Source organism: Sphaeramia orbicularis, chromosome 15 (assembly GCF_902148855.1).
Source record: "Sphaeramia orbicularis chromosome 15, fSphaOr1.1, whole genome shotgun sequence".
NCBI lineage: Eukaryota > Metazoa > Chordata > Actinopteri > Kurtiformes > Apogonidae > Sphaeramia > Sphaeramia orbicularis.
Window position 1 is genome coordinate 18,246,819 of NC_043971.1, and position 20,734 is coordinate 18,267,552.

General features: G+C 37.4%; 1 protein-coding gene across 1 annotated transcript in view; it reads left to right on the forward strand.

Moving 5' to 3' along the window:
- The first annotated feature begins 953 nt into the window (after window positions 1–953).
- The window catches only part of golga7bb (golgin A7 family, member Bb), a 29,281-nt gene continuing 9,500 nt past the window's right edge, over window positions 954–20,734 (forward strand). Inside the window, exons 1-3 of the mRNA XM_030155185.1 lie at window positions 954–1,054; window positions 11,776–11,901; window positions 13,452–13,604. Of these exons, the coding sequence (XP_030011045.1) occupies window positions 1,043–1,054; window positions 11,776–11,901; window positions 13,452–13,604 (291 nt within the window). The 5' untranslated portion in view covers window positions 954–1,042. The remainder of the gene's footprint in view (window positions 1,055–11,775; window positions 11,902–13,451; window positions 13,605–20,734) is intronic.

Consider the following 20,734-nt stretch of genomic DNA (forward strand, 5'->3'; position numbering starts at 1 on the left):
TGCACCAGAGCCAACCTGCCTTTTTTAGGACAACACTGCAGGCTACAGTAAATCAGACTGAGCAGATACTATGTTGGGTCATGTACATCTATTCTACCATAAATATAAACACAGACTTGAGTTTAAATAACACTGTTGGCCATAAAGTTAGAATCATTTTGTTTTCAGAAACCTCTTTTTATTCTTATTTATACACATCAATAATCATCTTTGACCATGTGCAATGATTACATATTGACTTCCCATTACATTTTGTTCTATCTATTCAAAAATAAATCATATTGGCACAATCCTTTCATGAGAAGAGTTACAAATGTTTTATTCCAACTTTATGGGCAACAGTGGCTAAAACTCACAAATGCTGGTTTTAGTCACTGTTCCGTGCGATCATTAAGTGAATTTAATACAAAAGTCAGTTTTCTTAAGGAGTTTCATCATGATGGATATTGGCTACAGTTGTATCTGCTTATGATCATATTCTTAAATTGCTTACATGAAAAAAAAAAAAGTTGTCTTTTTTTATTCTTTTTTTTCTTCAGGTTGCTGTATTTAGAGTCGAAATTCCTTCCCTGGAGAAATACTCTTTTCTGATGTTGTTTTTGTTGCTTGCATTGGTTTGGTCACAAATGGAAACAGCCACTAAGTCACTTTATTTTAATTATTGATTTTCAGTGAAATTATTTATAAGCTAAAAAGCACAAATGGGGTCAATAAAAGAAACACTGACCCAAATAAACCAGAAGACTTCCAAATCAAAGCTTTGACCTTCAAAACTGAAACAGAGAGCAAATTATTCTCTTCTTGTGCATTATTAGAAATTCATGTCATTTGCATAATATTCCCTCTGCTCCTCGATAACGTTAAAAGGCGCGCGCAAAAACTCACACAGGCACGCACGCGCGCACGCACTCGCGCGCACACCACGTACTCGTGCGTCCGGTCTTCCTGCCAAGCTCGAGAGTCGCGGTGTCCCACGCCGCACGAGCAAACGGTGGGCTGTCGTTGTCAGTACGGGACACATCCTGCACCGTCTCTCTGCAATATGGCGACAGAGGTAAGAAATACATCTGTATTTTCTTTTAGTGGTTTGTGGATAAAAGACTCCAGGTCTCCGACTGTGTGTATGTGTGTATGTGTGTATGTGTGTGTGTGTGTGAGTGAATGTGTGTGTGTGAGATGCAGTGCTGTAAACTGAGTGTGTTGCTTGTTGTTGCTCCGGTATCTTGGCAGATCGTGTTATGAGTGAAGATTGTTTTAATTTAACTGAATCAACCTTAAAAATCCAACCTTATTACGTACTAGTAGAAAGTCAAGTAATGTTATTATCATGCAGTAAATACTTCCAGACATGAGAATCTGTTTTATTTATTTCTAATGAGTTTTTCAAAACTCCAACAGCAACGAGGTATCCTCAGGTTGAAAAGTCATCATGCTCATTATGTGCTGAGAAAATGAACTAGAATTCGATGTGATGCAGCAGGTAAAGCATATGGAGCAGACTGGTCAAAGTGTTGGTGATGGTGATGGAGCAGTCAGCACCATGGACAGGGACAGTCTGTCTTTTCCTCTGTCATACTCTCAAATGGAAATGACAAGGCTTCATTAACATCCTAGTCTTTGTTCCTGCATTTGAATTGAGTCGCATAATGAAGCAGCTTTCCCCGCTGAGTTCTGTGGTGTCAGTCTCTGTTCATCTCTTTAACAGCTGACATGACTGACAGCCCCGTACAGATGCAGAGAATCTGTGTTACAGGCACTTCACATCTGGTTACTACAAATGCTATCAACAGTACTTGCAGGTGTATTTTTAGCCTCGGTAATGCCTGGTAGCACTAAGGCCAGCAGTGCGTCTTCCTCTCCCCCACTTGTGTCCTTGATGATATCACCATAATGCTGAAGACGGAGCTGCCTTCGTTATCATATTAATGACCTGACCAGAGGAGACTGCTTTTACTTAAGTGCAAGTTTTGGACCGTATACGTGTGCTTTCATATGGTTATGATCTTCAAATATACCCAACATATGAGTAAAAGAAGGCATGATGTTACTGCAGGTAAAGGTTCAATCAGCTGTTGGGATTAATGAGGATGTTTTTTTCTTCTGAGCCTGCAGGACATTGGCATCATCTCCCTGATTTCCTGGGTGGTTTGCCAGTTTACTTGTCCAAGCCCATCAGCTGCATGCTCACACATACACATTAGAACAGATGCACGCGCATAAACACAGCGTGTGGAGGAAGGACATATTTCATGTCCAAGGTCCATCAATTATCCATGGCATATTTAATGTGAACAGGCTGCTGCAGTTTGTAATGATCAGTGGTTGAGTCTGAGCTACACAGCACAGTTTACTTCCTATCCAAGGCATCATCCATCTCTCTCTTCCTTTCCTTCTTTCCCCCATCTCTTCATATAATATTAGTACTCATTCCATGGTGTTCACTGTATGCCCAGTCAGCATGATGAAGCTAAGTGAGTGAGTTACAATCGGCTTGTACTGCACACTGCGCTGCATGGATAGTCTCTGGATTCATTAAGTCCACTACTGCCAAATTCTCCTCTCAGTCTGCAGGCTAGCCCTGGCTGGACTATTACACTGTGAAGGAATAATGTGTTGAAGCAGGGTAATCATCTGAGAGGCTGGAACAGGCTCACTTCTCTACTGAGACACCATTCCACCTTTTTTTTTTTTTCCTCAGAAAGATTTCCTTTTCCAGCTTTGGTCCCACAGTTACTGATCTTCCACCTAGATGTCATGGAAATCTGACTGGTTTGTCAACACTGTCTAAACTTTATGATTTATAGACCTCTAACTTGCCTGCCTTGGCCGTAAATATGAAAAATCATGCTCCTAATGGCAGTAAACCAGTTCTATTATGAAGCAATGAAGAGAGAGCGGACAGTATGAAAAATGGTGAAAGAGCTATCAGAAGAGAATAACAAATCTAACTCTGAGTGCATTATTGTGCTTGCTGTAATTGTGTGTGGCCTTTGCAATTTCTGCCCACTGGCAGCACTCACCCATACTGTTGCTATGTGTTTCTTGAGTTGGAGTGACTAAACAAGGAAACATGTCAGGGCAATAAGAGTCACACAGACCCGCGTGTACAAGCTGGAGGACACTAGTAGCGGGAGGGCATTACAGTAAGAATTAAAGAGATATGATGTAAAAATGATGATAAAAGGCTGTAAGTTGGAGGCATTTATGTGTTTGTTTTTTAGTTCTTGTTACATGTAAAATCCAATATTTCAGGACTACAGTCGTGGAAAAAATTATTAGACCATCAAAAGTCATCAAAAACAATGGTTATGGAATCAAGTACTACACTTTTAAGTAGCAGTGGAAACAGTCACAGAATCTGAGAGGAAGGACTATTTTTCTGTTTATATGCATCTTCAGCTGTTTTTATATACATAGTTTTATTCTAAGTATTTTTCTTATTAGTAGTAGTGATAATAATAAATACAGTCACGGAAAAAAATTATTAGACCATCAAAAGTCATCAGAAACAATGGTTATGCAATCAAGTACTAACTCCTGTGTGTATCATGTGACTAAAACAGACACAAAAGAAAACATGGAATCCCTAAAAGCACTGTTTTTGGTAGTAAAATGCCATAGCTATTGATGTAAGAATTTAAGTGATTTTGGTTATTATCAAGAACACCATGGAAAAATGGATAGATATCAGCTCTGAAATTAAACTCTCATGAGCTATTTTTGTTGTTATTATATGTGTCCAAACAAATGTACCTTTAGTTGTACCAGGCATTAAAACGAACAAGAAATGGAAGAAAACAAGGGTGGTCTAATAATTTTTTCTGCAACTGTATCATGTCAGAATGTTGTCAACATTAGCATAAACACTCTTGGAAATAAGATAATGATTAAGGGTAGTTGAAAGGAAGTTGGTGGTCCATTTTCAAAGGTCAATGCCACTGTGACCTCATCACCCCTGAGTGCAACATCTCATGAATACCTTAAAGGAATTTCTTCACATTTGATTCAAATGTCCACTTGGACTCCAGATGAACTATTTACATTTTTTGTGGCCAGAGGTTATAGTCACTGATTATATAAAGTAAAGTTTGCCAGCTGAAAGTAAAGTGTGTCACTAATGGGTTGCCGGTAGTTAAAAGAACTGCATGAACAGCTTGTGATGAGGGGATGGACGATGCATCTGATTGAACTTAGGGGTCTTGTTATTTTAATTAAAAAGTCTCTTTGGTCTCAGTCATGAATGTGTATCTAGTGCTTATATCTGCTATGAAACATGATAAAACTTTAATGATGTGCACACTGATTTTATACATAAACTCCCCCCTCATTATAAAGCAAGAAAACTTTAAGTGTATTTATACCGAATGAGGCAGTGCATCTTTTTGTACCGATTTTAATTGCTTAGTTATGTCTTCTTTGTTGAATCTAAATTGTTTTGATAAGTTCCCTAATTGGTGAGTTATTTTCTCTTCATTTAATTTCAGAGTTCAGTGAGATTGCAAAAATATGCACCCTTAACTAAAATTAAATGAGGTGTGGGTGGGAGGCGATGTCAGGCAGGGCAACACGATGCACAGTTTCTTAATAGACTCCAGTGTGATTATTATGACACTCTAACGCTGCTGTCTGCCTGCATTTTATATTTAGATACAGGAATAGACTAGATTGAACCCCGATCTCCCACACAGAAAAGTAAACATCAGCACTCTCCCAATAGAAAACATTTATCTTCATGACTCTCATGGAAACAGACCACATGACCAGAAAAAAATGTTTTATGAAGTCGTCACTTATAGAAACGCAGCCACACAGTTGGACCACTTTGTCAGGAGTTTTTATAAGGTGCACAAGCTGCTTCTCCCAACTTCCTTAGGGGGTTTTTTTTTTTTTTTGGTTAGAGGCGTTGCTGAAGACAGGATAAACTGATTTTGTAGAAAAGCACGTAAACTATGGTGGTTGAGTAAGCAAGGAACAATAAATAGATTCCCATCAGGCAAAGTTTTAAAGGATGGAACAAAGAGTCCCAGTTTGTCAGCATTCGAGTGTCAGAATTGGACCGCTGTTGTTAAAGGGGTTCTATGTAGTATTGATGGTCCCAACTCTCACCACCGGGGGAAGTTGAGAAGTTGCGTACCTGAACACACTTAGTACTACTAAAACCACTAAGGAATCAACACTATGTATCCACAGACTGAATCACTCACTGAATAAAGTGTAAAGCTCGTTGTTTACACACATCTGTATTATGGTATCATCAAGTTTTCTTTTCTTCAAACAAAAACTCATCGCTGGTTATTATGTGCTGTGTCTGCTGATGGTTTATATTATACAGTCATGGAAAAAAATATTAGATCACCCTTGTTTTCTTCAATTTCTTGTTCGTTTTAATGCCTGGTGTGACTAAAGGTACATATGTTTGGACAAATATAATGATAACAACAAAAAGCTCAAAACAGTTTAATTTCAGAGCTGATATCTATCCATTTTCCATGTTGTCTTGATAATAACCAAAATCACATTCAGTTATTAAATCAATATCTATGGCATTGTACTGACAAAAACAGTGCTTTTAGGCATTCCATGTTTTCTTTTCTGTCTGTTTTAGTCACATGATACACACAGGAGTTACCAGTTGATTGCATAACCATTGTTTCTGATGACTTTTGATGGTCTAATAATTTTTTTTCTGCAACTGTAGCTCTGTTAGCTTGTAGCTCTGGTTTTAGACAGAAAATCGTCATAATAAAACCACAAATCACCTTTCTGTAAGGTTTGTGTTGTCGATAGCTGCACTAAAGATCAGTTTAGAATCGTCCAAACAAGGTCAGACTCGTCACAGTCTAATCTGAATCTTGGATCAACAAACGACAACTTAGCAAAGAAAATAACATCACATAAAAATAATAAAATAGCTTAACATTTTCATGATTCGTAATCAAACTCACCTGTAGCAGAAATACTGTGATCTCAGCATTAAACTCCATTCTTTTCATTTAGAGCTGTGTTCAGTGGCGAAAACAACAATAGTGTTCCTAGCTTTTATCGCTTTGTCACTCTTTGACTCTAAAGTTGTTTCTTAATGGTTCTCATCACATCTAGTCACTTTTGGACACTTTCATCAAAGGCTCAGTGGGGTTTCCTTTTCTCACCGGCAGAGTGACTCACTACTCCCTCTAGTGGTCACATAAATCTGACAGTCTTTTGGCGGAAATACCTCTATTCCAGGGGTGTCAAACTCATTTTAGTTCAGGGGCCACATTCAGCTAAACTTGATCTGAAGTGGGCCGAACCAGTAAAATAACATAACATATCTAACAATATAGCATAATAACATATAAATAATGTCAACTTCAAACTTTTCTCTATGTTTCAGAGTGAAAAAAATACATTTACATTATGAAAAAGTTTACATCTACAAACTATCCTTTCAAACAATGTGAATAACATGAACAAACTGAAAAAATAAACGTATTTTTTATCAATATTCGGCCTCAGTTTATCATTTACACATGTACATTATAATGTACCGATCACAGTGGATCTACAAACACACAAAACATTTAATAACAGACAGAATCTTGTTTAAATTGTACTTACTTCTCTTAAGACATTTCAGGTTGTTCATATTTGTTCAGGTTATTTACATTTTTTTGCAAAATTATACTATGTTTTAGTGTAAATACATGAAAATATTTACATTTTGAAAGAGAAAAATTTGGAGTCATCATTATTTATATGTAATTATGATAGTATTTTACTGGTCCTGCCCACTTGAGATTCAATTGGTGTGAATGTGGAACCTGAACTAAAAGGATTGGTCATATCTTAGTGTAATTTTTGCATTTCACAAATTCATCCCACGGGCCGAACTGGACCCTTTGGCGGGCCGGATTTGGCCCCCGGGCCGCATGTTTGACACCTGTGCTCTATTCAGTTCATATCTCTATGATCCAATACATCATCATCTCTGGCACAACTTCAGAACTCTTCATCCTGAACACTTTAATGATATTTTTAGGTCATTTGTTAACATTTGAAAACTGAAATTTTGCATAAAACTCCTTTAAATGTGTTAGTTTTGAACTGTATTAACATCCCTTCCTTGTTTTAAACTCTTGAACTGTCAAACTTTATTGAAATCAGTCATGCTGTAAGTGATACCTCCCTTAAGAGTCTGACTTGGAGAAATGGATCGACCCATTGATTAGTCTTAAACAGATACGACTCCTGCTTGCTTTTCTCTGCTGTAAACTTTCGTAAAACTTAGAGGTAAGACAGAGGGCAGCAGGTCAACAACGAGCCAAAACATACCAAGACGTCCCACTGGCCTGAATACAGCGCATGTTTCAGTGGAAAACCGACTGATGAGGTTCAGTCACATGCCTGTGGACCGCTGCCAGTGGCCATCAGCTGAAACATCAGCTCTGCTATTCTCTACAACATCCTTTGGTCTGCCGGCTTTTGCCATCCAGAGCCCTGATAAAGCAACAAAGGACCTGTACAATAGAAATGAACCTGACATTGGGCCAAATGATTCTTACTTAGATAAATGATGTTCAATAGTGTCCTGATAATTGCTTCTATTAATAGAGTGGCTTGTTGTTCATCATGATGGCCCGGAGATAGCTTGGAGAGGAGAAGAAGGGGGGCAGTGTTTGAGAGACAGAGAAGGCAAACAGGAGAATATTAAAAGCTGAGGCACACAGAGAAGTCTAGTGGCTGTGGGATGATTTTGGCTGTTAACAGACAAAATAGCAGCTTGGATGCTATTCTGGGCTGTGAATGATATACCCTATATAAAGATGAAACACTGGCACTGTACTGTGTCTGCTTATATGAACACTACTCTCAGGAGCTTGTACATGCAAGTAACCTCATAAACAGAGGCTTGGCTTTCTTTCAGCAATAACAACACCAGTACTGTAGGCAGCTGAAATTTGGCAAGGATATCTGAAGGAAAATATTTTCTTTCATATACTGCATTTTTGCAACTACGCAAGTAAGTTTGGATGATGCTGTGAGTGCGGCGGATAACTCACTTGCCGTGAACCTCGGAGTTCTTCTGTACGCGACAGTATCAGTAAACAAAGGGTCTGGAATCCAACTTTTCTGTTTCTTGTCTTTACTTAAATTTGGACAAACATAAGATGAATTCCTAAATTACGTAACGGTCAAAAGAATGTGATGCTCCTGGGCTCCAGGCTTCCGGTTCCGCTTCTCTTTCTTTGCATTTTTATAATCTTAGCAGCCATGTTACGCCCCGGCCTAGGGGTTCACCAGGGCGAACATACAGGGGTTGGACAAAATAATGGAAACACCTTCACCTCAAGATGATAATGCCCCAATCCATACAGCTAGAATTGTTAAAGAATGGCATGAGGAACATTCTAATGAAGTTGAGCATCTCGTATGGCCGGCACAGTCCCCAGACCTCAACATTATTGAGCATTTATGGTCAGTTTTAGAGATTCAAGTAAGACGTCGATTTCCACCGCCATCGTCTCTAAAAGAGTTGGAGGGTATTCTAACTGAAGAATGGCTTAAAATTCCTTTGGAAACAATTCACAAGTTGTATGAATCAATACCTCGGAGAACTGAGGCTGTAATTGCCGCAAAAGGCGGACTTACACCATATTAAATTATATTTTGTTGATTTTTTAAGGTGTTTCCATTATTTTGTCCAACCCCTGTAATATGCTCACTTTGTCCCCTCCCAGCTCCCAAGCACACACGTCAGTCGAAACTAAAGTTCACCGTATTTATTTTTTAAGTAACTAAAGGAGGGTTAGGGGAGGGTGTGGCTGAAACAACAAACAAAATATCTTCTTTACAGTTCAAACTAACTTACCTAATCAAAAATAAATGCATGAAATAACATACAGAAAACTTACCTAAACTCCCTAACCAAAAAACAGGAGAAAATGGGAAAACAAAAGAGCCGGCCTCCCCTACCAGAAAAAGGTTCGATTTACGAAAAAACTATTTACAACTATATACAATCGAATTATCACACGAGCACACAAAGACTGACGGTCACACACACAGGAACACAGGGTTGAGAGCTGGCAGTAGGCAAGAGAGAGGACCAACTGGAGCTCCAGGGCCATTTTTAAAAGGGCCGGGCAATCATGTTCCACCAATCAGCGTCCTGCAACACAAACAGACACAGAAAGGGCACAGCACTCCTACAGGAGGAGGGAGAACACACACACTATACAGAAACATATATACATATACATATAAATACAGGGTGGGGAAGCAAAATTTATAATATTTTGAGGCAGGGATTGAAAGACAGTGTATGACCAGTTAGTTTATTGAAAGTCATGAGAATTTATTTGCCACAAGAAAATTGACATAATAGAAAATGTTTTTATTCTATGTGTCCTCCTTCTTTCTCAATAACTGCCTTCACACGCTTCCTGAAACTTGCGCAAGTGTTCCTCAAATATTCAGGTGACAACTTCTCCCATTCTTCTTTAATAGTATCTTCCAGACTTTCTCCTAATAGTTTTGCTCATAGTCATTCTCTTCTTTCCATTATAAACAGTCTTTATGGACACTCCAACTATTTTTGAAATCTCCTTTGGTGTGACGAGTGCATTCAGCAAATCACACACTCTTTGACGTTTGCTTTCCTGATTACTCATATGGGCAAAAGTTTCGGAAAAGGAATGGATAATAGTGTTAGGAATGATTATGACATCAATATATGTTTGGTTTCAAAATAATTGACGCAGTGCCTGCTGAGAAAAAACAACTAAATGTTCATTGTAAATTTTGCTTCCCCACCCTGTAGACAAATTATGACCCAGGGTCATAACAGCCAATAAGACTGCATCACACAACGATGTCAAGACTTAGCTATTATTACTCAACATTCATATAATATACATAAATTATTAATAAGAAATCAATTCTAAATATAAATATGATTTTTTTAACCGAAGCACAAAAAATGGCTCTAACAGATGTGATGCTATATACTGTGTAATGATGGATATATGTCTACTGGTAAAGCTCTAACATTATATTAGAACAATAGTTTAACCCGTAAAGACTCAAAAAAGCACCAGTGACACAAACCATCTACTGATCTAAACTGTTTAATACCTGTTGATCCTCTAATCCTATCAATACATGTAAAAAATTGGTGTAAAATGCAGTTTGTCATCTTTTCATGGTCATCATATATGTCCCATTTGGACATTCAGATACTCCATAGTTACCGTGGAAACACCGTCATCTTCTACAACATTGATTCACCAGTAAAACCTGTGGAGTTTGATCAATGACAGTGGATGGAGACAGTTGGTTTATGTTCAGTTAAGTTAAGAGATTTAGTTGAAAAAGTCACTTTTTCATCAGTTTTCTCTTATTTGATATAATAACCCTCAACTTTTCTCTGAGCTTTTTATGAACATCTACATGACCAGTCAATTAAATAAAGGAAAGTTTATGATTATCACAAAAATAGCACTAATACAAAGCATAATGTTATAATAAATGGTGATAAATCACTTAAGAAAGGTTAAAATAAAAAGAAAACTTCATTTGGGAACTGGCACAAAAGTAGCACTGGTTATGGGTTAATTTCTCTATACAATATCTAACAATATATCTGTTATGCATTCATGGACAGCTGTATTCTCGTGTATTGTTTTGATGCTGCTTAGAATATTTTCACATGACTTTAGAGCAACAGTTGATGATGGTAATGCACCTTTATAATCAAGAGTTGTCTCAAGTGATGTGGGTTTTGTTTCCAGGGAAGTTGATTATTTTCTACCCTGGGTTCGCAGGCAGTTACTGCATTGTGCTGCATAATTATACATGCTGTGATAGATGCAGGTTTGAGGGGTATAGAGGATCCTTTATGCCTAATGCCATCAGACTCTACAACACCTCAGTCTGATGATTCATGGACTGATGATTGCGTGTTCATTAATTCTGTTTTCTTGTTTGGTTTTCTTTCTTTTTCTTGAATTCATGAACAAAGTGAATTTCTCCCCAGATCAACAAAGTTCACCCGTATCTGCAGATTTTGGTCATTTCACCTGCATCTAACTTACAACAATATAAGACAGGAACATGTTTTTATGGTGAAATATTGAGTCTCTAAAACGCTAAAACAACCTGTTTCTCTCTCTCTCTTTCTCTCTCTCTCTCTCTCTCTCTCTCTCTCTCTCTCTCATCCCCCTTTTTCATCCCTCTCTCCTTTTCCTCCCTTTTCACTCCTACTCTATCTCTAATTACCATCCTCTTGAGGGGAGTAATTTAGATCAGCAGGGGACAAGTTTTCACTGGCCCACTTGCTCACTGTTGTATGCTCCTCAAGGGAATGACTGTTTGGGTGTAAAACATAGCACTCAGCACCAAAGTGCTGTAAAGAGGAGTCTATTACTTCAATTGGCCAATTGATACAAGAGCAAAGCAGTGATAGTGCTTGTGCTTTTGATGTGCAGTATAAATGTGATACCATCCTCAATGTGTCTACTACACCTGTTTAATGTGAGATGTTTTTTTATTCCTTTTTTTTCCCAACATAACACATTTTGACATGAGATTTTGACTCATAATGAAAGGCAACGAAACTCCATTACAAGTTTTACCAGTTTATGCAGGAATCTGATAAAAATAGGTCTTTCTATAAATAAATAAATGATAAAAAGTAGCAACCATACTATATCCCCTTAAGGTGAACTTTAGCTCTGTGAATGTGTCTGGACTGCAGATTGATGAGTTTTCCCTCTGTGTCTTTCTGTTCTTGTGCAGTTTCATAACCTTCAGGAGCTGAGACACAGCGCATCACTGGTCACAAAGGTTTTCATCCAGAGAGACTACAGCGAAGGAACCGTCTGCCGTTTCCAGACTAAGTTCCCCTCAGAACTTGACAACAGGGTGAGCACAAACACATACACGTGGGCGAGGTCAAGGGCGTCACGGATGGACAGCCCACTACTTTTTGATTCAGAACTTCTGAACCAGACAAGTTTAAGACAAATATTCCACATAATTGGAAAGGTCTAAATGCTGTCTTAAACATACTCATAAGGGAAAATTTTGTTTCAAATACTTTTAAATGAAAAATGTCAAAAACTACTGCGTCATGGATGGACAAAAAATTAACGTCTGTTTTTTGCAAGAACTGCAAAGTTCTCAAAAGTGAAGTTTCTATGACATTTTCATCCTAAAATGTATTCAGTGTATACCTTAAACCCTCTATTTTACAACCTAATAATTGGTTAGAGGAAAATATATTTTATCATACTTAAATAGAAAGAGTTTTGAAAAATGGAACCGTCACGAATGGACAACAAAAGTCAATATCAACTTAAGTATTTTTTTTTTAAATTATCAATATCATATACATTTTTTTTTTACAATATTTGCATCATACAAATAATATTAATATTGTATTCAAATATATTTTGTATAGATATATGCGTTTATTAATTTTAAACACTGTGTATTTAGAACATGACATAAATAATATAATAGTCAAATATCAATGTATTTGGAATAAATTTAGTTTTTTTATGAGAGTTTATAAAATCAGCCCAGAATGACGCTAGAAAACTTTGTCACTCTACAAATATTCACACTCATAAAACTCCTCAATTTTTTTTCACAATTTTTTTTCTTATTTCAAATACATTTTCCTGAAAATACAAGTAATTACCTACCCAAAAATATAAATTTGGTGTAGATTATTGTAAATTTTTTTTGACCAGATGTTAACTTTCCCTTGACTTTGCCCGCATACAGACAAATATTATGACCAAAAATTAAGTTAAGTAGTACTTAAAGTGTTCAGAGTAGCACAGGTGATTAGTGAGTTCAGAGTTAAGAAAACTGAGACCAGAACACATCAGATGTTGAGTTCATTTTACTCAGAGGAGATTGCATCATATTGTTAATCCTTGAAATTATAAATCAAATGTACAGACATAAAATATGATGATACGCTAGACATCCTTGAGGCTCTCCCTGCAGATTATGCACATTTTTGCAGCAGCTCTTACATGATGAAACCCAGGGAGATAATTGTTTTATTCTTTTTAGCTCTTTATTTTAGTATCAGCACGTGACGTTACTCTTACAGAGCATTTGACATATAGACTTAGAAACACAACGGGAGTCTTTTTTTAAAACTACATTAACTCACTGCAAATGGTTTCTGCCAGGTGAAAATCACCATTTGCATTGAGTCATTTTTCATTTTGGCCTCAGGTTTCTTAATATTCTGCAAGTGATGTCTGTTTTCCACTTGTTTGACAAAGCAGAAGTACTTTGGTTCTGAGCAGAATGCAGCTGCTGTCTTTGACTTTGGTGTTTTACAGCTGAACACTTATAGACTAACAGCTTTGGTCATGACACTTTTCATTTTCCCAGTTCTTACAGTTTGCTTCCATATCTGTGTCTGGATGTTTATTTGTGTTTGTAAGTAGATTGAACGGACTTTACTCGAGCAGACGGTGAAGACACTTAACTCTTATTATGTGGAGGCTGAAAAAATCGGCGGTCAGTCGTACCTGGAAGGATGTCTGGCCTGTGCAACGGCTTACATTATCTTCCTCTGCATGGAGACACGTTATGAGAAGGTAAGGAAGATGCCTACACTTAACTGACTGCAAAGAAAATGTATGATTGTAATGTGATTGAAATGTATAGGATTTACTTTTCAGCAGGAAGACCCATTTATCGCACCCTGTTTTACTGGAAGTGATGCACTAATCTATGGCAAAAACTCATATGGGTTTGTAGCATTATTGTCGCTAGCACATGTTGCTAAGTGACTGTTCAGTTCAGTCGACATTAACCTGCAGTGTTTGTGTAAAGCGTTATTTTCTGTTTTTGAAAGAATGATGATGAAGAATTACCATAAGTACATCCTGGAGTCTGATTTACACAGATTTTATATTTGTACCAAAATTCATTATAAAACTCCAAAAGGGCAAAATATGGTGCCACAATCTGAGTAAATAATATTAACACTAGAGCTGTTTGTAGGAGAAAATGTGGATGTGGATACAAAATATTGTAATATTTCAGTCCAAAATTGTGCAAAAATCTAGAGTTTCTATTGCCAGAAAAGAGTAACAAAAGCCATCACATACAGAACAAGAAAAGCACTCGGAGAGCCCCCACCCTCCCCCAATCACCACCAAAATGTAATCATTTCTTCCTTGTACCAGTATCAACATTTCCTGAAAATTTCATGAAAATCCGTCCATAACTTTTTGAGTTATCTTGCTAACAGACAAACACACATGCAAACACGCAAACACACAAAGCAAAGTGATCACAATACCCCTTGGTGGAGGTAATAAACCTCCAGAATGCAGAGAAGATTAAAAGAAAACTTAGTTTGGTTGTATCTTACCTGTATTCAAGGAGAGGTGAGAAAATTGTGAGTTTACCTCAAGGGATCATCATATGATATGATCTGTCAACACTTAAAGTTACAGTACGGAGAAATCAGGAAAGAATAAAAAATTTAAAAAAAAAAAGCTAAATTTATATGAAGGTAAAAATGGAGTGCTTTTTCATTCGACTGCTACAGAAAAGTGTAAAACATTATTGATGGGTTCACTGCTGCCATGTTCTTCCTCAGAGTCTGTGCAGGGTGGGTCCTTTTTACATCCTCTCTCTCTGGAATGATCTGTTATTGGCCAAAATCTGCAGAAGTTTGCAAAAGTGTAGTTTCCTCTCGGGCCAAACGATTTACAATATACTTTAAAGTTATTATAAGATTTTTGCCAAATGATGACAAAAAATGTCTACTGAAGTTTTAATGGGGCACTTGAATTTAACCTGGTCGTCATATTTCTTCTTATTAAGGCCTGGTCTCTTTCTACTACAGTATAGCATATTGGTTTAACACTGTGAAGAAGGCGTATTGCCTCTTGGCTGGAAGATGCATTAATTAATTTAATCGTCTTTTCATCAATAGATTTCTCCCATCTATCTTTAGATAGTAAGTGAAAAACACATTTCTGAGAGCTTGTTTTGATCTACTTATTATTATATTTTTTCTACAGCCAAGCTAGTTGTACTATATGGGCCACAGTCTCATAAACACAGTCGGGTTGGGCAGCTTTAATCCCATGAGGACTGGATTTAAAGCCAGACGAAGCCTCAAAGGCAAAACATTATTTTTCCCAGTAGACCTTGTTACGCCCCGGCCTAGGGGTTCACCAGGGCGAACATAATAGGCTCAACTTTTGTCCCCTCCCAGCTCCCAAGCACACACGTCAGTCAAAAACTAAGATTCACAATATTTATTATCAGTGTTTTTGTTTTAACAACTAAGGAAGGGTTAGGGGAGGGAGCGGCTAAAACAACAAACAAAATACCTTCTTTTACAATTTACTAACTTTCCTAATCCAAAATAAATGCAAGAAATAAAATACAGAAAACTTACCTAACTATCTAACCAAAAACAGGAGAAAATGGGAAAACAAAAGAGCCGACCTCCCCTACCAGAAAAAGGTTCGATTTAACAAAAACTATTTACAAATACAAACAATCGGAGTTTTCCACGAGCACGAAGACTGACGGTCACACACACGAACACAGGGTTGGGAGCTGACAGGAGGCAAGAGCGAGCAAGGATGGGAGCTCCAGGGCCATCTTTAAAGGGCTGGGCAATCATGCTCCACCAATCAGCAACCTGCAACAAACGGAAACAAAAGGGGCACAGCACACCTACAGGACGGGGGGAAAACACACACTAAACAGAAAACACATACATATACATATAAATAGACAAATTATGACCCAGGGTCATAACAACCTTTTGCTGCAAGTTTAAAACTGTTAGTCATATCTATCTGTCACTGTTCCAACGGGGCCATGGCCTATGTAGCTCATACTGGATCGCCCTGAATGGGTTATGAATCTGTCACAGATTGTGAAATAATTATTCATACCTGTTTACAGTTTAGAGTCAGTTCACCCACCCAACCCTGTTAACATGTGTGAACTGTGGGAGGAAACCGAAGCACCAGGAACACAAACCTACACTGACAGAACATGTAACTTCACACATAAAAGCCCTGTCACGAATGGATGTGACGAGAGAACTAAATACTTGGCTGTCAAAAATGTTAAATATCTGAATGCAGTCAAATAGATCCAATCATTAGTGTATAATAAGATAAGATAAGATGAGATAAGATAAGATAAAATAAGATATTCTTTTATTAGTCCCACTTGGGAAAATTCCGTATTTACAGCAGCAAAGCACACAAGAGCAACAAAAAAAAAAAAAAGCAAAATCAATATAAAGACAAATTCAAACAAGCTATAAATGCTATTTACAGCTGTGCACATGCTACATGCTTATTATGCCACAGGTTGGATAGAGGAGATACTCATGCATACACCTATACACACATATCTACACACATAATTAAATATTATAAAACTACATACATTCATTTCTGTTAATAATTTTTAAAGTATCATGGAGAATGCAGTAAAGGAGGAATGTCATTGTGTTTCTTGATGCAATTATGGTTGAATAGTTTTTATTGCGTATTATTGTTCATTGTGTATCATGTGTGTTTTTTATGTTTTTTTGGACTTTGTATGGCTGCTACCTTGGCCAGGTCTCCCTTGCAAAAGAGATTCCTAATCTCAATGGGACTTCCTGGTTAAATAAAGGTAAAGTTAATTAATAAAATAAATATATATAGACAGATACATCTATATTTGTGCATTAGGAGCTTTAACAGCGTTTTTTTTTTTTTTTTTTATCTCCATTGTCCATCCTCAAAACTTACTATTACCTTATTTGTTCATTTATATGGGAGTCACGTAATATTCTGCAGTACTGCACTCTGAGGTCAGGACACACCGTTACTTACACCCACTCACAGGGGCAGCAGAGCCAAAAAAACAGGAGGTACTTTCTAATTTCTCCTCCACAGATACAGGCTTCCACAATCTAATCAGGCTAGTATGAAGCACTATTTTGTAGATCACTCAATCTACTAATCTTCTAAATATGGAGCTTCGTCCCACATCAAATGTACATATTGTATCCTGTTATTGTAATGTTATGTTAAATGTATGACTTTGTTTCTTTTGTCATGTCTGAGATCTTGTAAGAGGAGCTGCGATGATGTAAGGGAAGTTTCAGGCATATCACTATGTTCCCTCCAGTTGTTTGCACATTAATAACAAAATAAATAAATAAATCTCTAATCAATGCCACATGAACACAAAACACAACTTGAATTTTCTGGTTTCTTTTACAGACTTCCCCAATAACACAAACTTAAATGTTAAGCTGACCTGTATGAGAGGAAAGTGGAAAGACTCAAAGGAACAATGCATGTTCAGCAAGTCATTCATTAAAGTACACTGCCAAACTGAGATGTGAGTTATAGTCCAACTCCTTCTGGTCCAACAAATTCAAGAGTAATGCTGAAGTTTACTTATAACTAATCACAAAAGCCCACATTTATCTTATTTATTCAAGGATGCCTTTAAAGTAACACCAGTCAAGTTTTCTACAACACATTTATGTAGTCTGTGCCCTTATAAAAGTTTAAACCACTGAAATGTTAGAAAATCTTTGAGCTGAAACAGTTAAAGGACTGTTTTATGTATTAAAAGTGCCCTTCCACACATATTTTATTACTTTTGTGGTAATGTCTGAAGTTCTACCATAGACTCTGTAACATTTCTTGTGGAAAAAATGCCTTGGTTACCAATAGGGATGTAAACAATCAACTATCAATTAATTGTCAATAAGAATTTGCTCGATTAAATTGCAGTAATTTTCAGTTTATTGCCCTTTTCCACTAAAACGTCTAAACTGCCCCTCTTCAGATCCATTTATTTTATTTAATTTTTCTGCAGAATTTATTTTGTTATAGCTACTCCATAAATCTCATTGCCTGTACTGTATCCAATGGTACAATAAATCGATCCTTAAGGAATATGACATGCTTTTTTCATGAAGTATATAAACAATATTTAGCTTTTTTTCTTATAGACTATTGAAAGAGAAATTAAGGCTCACAGGAAAATCACTGCTTATCAACTAATTATTAATTGATCGACAAGGTCAACCAACTAATTATGAATGAATTAATTGATCATTTGCATCCCTAGTTACCAAGTCTAAAGTGGTATAGAAAGTCTGCTGGAAGACTCAGCTCGATTTGCGCCAGCTCCCATGAATATTCAACATGTTAATCTGCTTTACTCTGACTGGCTAACAGCTAGCCAATGAGAACCTGGCTTTTCAGCGCTGTGCAACCAGTAGAGGAACTGGCGTAAACTGAAAATGAAACTTAACATGCTTTGAACGTCCGACTTTTGGCTTCTATGCCTGTCTTGTACGGCGGACCTTACACGGAATTTTCACAACTTCTAACCTGTATCCACTGGGCCCCCTACACTGCTCTACCCCCTCTTTACGGCACTCCAGCTTGCTGTATACGAAAACGGCCACTGAGCTAGATGAATTCTGTGGGCGTGGTCTCACCCATGCAAGCTCATGAATACTAATGAGCTCATGCATTAACACGTCACACTGACCAGCTTTAATAATTGACCTGATTTCTCCGCTTATTTCTTTTCAGTGGCAATAGCAGACAGAAGAGGTAGCGGTTCATTTTCAAATTTACTACATAACACAAACACCTATGGGCCTAACATATTAAAAAAAAAAATACAAGTAAAAATGGTTTTGTGTGGCAGGGCACCTTTAATAGTGTAGCTTTGCAAGGTCAGCAGTAGATTTCCAGATGCCATTTTGTTAAAGGTCATGCAAGTAACACTTCGCTTCATGCAGTGACAAGGAAACAAGAGTGTTGGTCAAACGAGCAATTTACGGAATGGGAACAGCAAGCTGAGCAGTGAAGAAAAAACGCTTCTTATTTCTGTCACAGCAGTTATATTCTTAAAACACAAATAAATACATACTTTTGCAATGCAGAAATGCTAGAGGCAACATACAGCTGATGCACTGCTGTCCATTACCGTCAGGTTTGTTACTGTGAATAGGCTGAAGAAAGGCTTTGTGTTTGTGCTTTGCCCAGAATTTTGACTCTCAGGCAGAACTGTGCAGTAAAAGAGAGAGCCATGTAACTGTAGTTGCTCCAGTTTATTTTTTTATTTTTTATAAAATTTTTGCAAAAATGTATGTATGTAAGAGTCTTTTTAGGGTTTTAAAGAAATGTTACATACTTTGTCTTTCATCTTTAAGTTATATGTATAAAAAAAATGTATCCATACATATACAAACATTTATAAATATGAATGTTTTCTTTGCAGTCATGGCCTAAACACAGTAAATCTATCTTTTTCACATGCATGTACAAACAGAAACCTTGAACACTGAGGCTGATGTGATAAATATTCGCTTGGATGTGAACATCTGTAATACAAGATAAAATACATTTCTCTCATCCCCTTCCGATTTGCTTCATTGCTTCTTTGAACTAAAGCTGGAATGAAATGAATGAAACTAGATGCAGATATCCAGCTGATTTGTACGACTCCGTTTCCACTCTACATCTGTTCAACACAATTCATCATCTTTAATAAAAAAAAATCTTGCAGTCAGTGTGTAAATGCGATCGACACATCCTGACGATCATATTTTTTGTAAACTGTGTGACTATTTCAATTGAAAAATAGACTTTGTGTGTGAACGCTGTTATGTCACTCACACTCAGACACAAGTGAAAATGTCCTCTTAATGTCCTCGTAATTAAAAGTCCACATCTGTGTGCCTGTGGGCGAGAAATGGCGCATCAACTGTAACATCATAACAAGCATCAGTGCAACCGAAATGTCCATCTTGAGGAAAGAGCAGGCAATTAAAACCACTCTAAGACTGTGTTACATGCAAACATAACACAACCACAGTGAGCCTGATTCATCCTCTGGAGATTTTGTGTGAACCTGCCAGTGTTTTAGATCAAATTGAAGGGCATGAAGTCCCAGCATGCCTCTGTGTTCTGATCTCTTTCACCCATTACATTCATCTCCATAGCCTTGTTGCACTTGTAAACATCTCTTTATCAAAGCAGTACAGAGGTACCGGTAGCTGACCAAACAACACAAAAGGACTTTATTGCTGTGTTGAAGCAGAAATGGCTTCATCTGAGGATCCTTTCATCCCCCCGTCAGCTGGGTGCCGCTCCATTTACACACTGAAATGCTATCAGCTCCAGAAAAGACTTGTTTATTCACCTCTTTAACTTTATCATCGTAGCTTAGTGATGTTACGACCAATGATGATCAAATGTACCCACCCAAGTTGATGTGTGTTATATGCTTATGTATCTGCTAGTCCGGCTGATAAGAAGGCCACACACTGGTGAATACTGAGGCTCAGAGAACAGTAGATGCTTACATCTCACCCTGTCAAAGGACACTGATTGCTTCCAGCATGTCAGATCAGATACTTGTGCATGCTAGCATTCATAAAACTCCCCTCACGCATAGTGTTTTCACTCTATCTATTTTTCTTTTCTGTTATTCACACGCATGTGGTTGTACATACAGACCTTACAAGTGTATACACAGAGTTCCCTTTATGCACCCCCTGAGATAAACAACTTTCATTTCAGCAGAAGTATAAAAACTCGCCGCATGCATGTGAAACAGACTGTGACACCTTAGCTTTGAAGCCAGTACGCACCATAAGAAAAACTTTCCCAGAAGGCCTGTCACACACATGGCTGTACAACAGAGGTACAGCTCA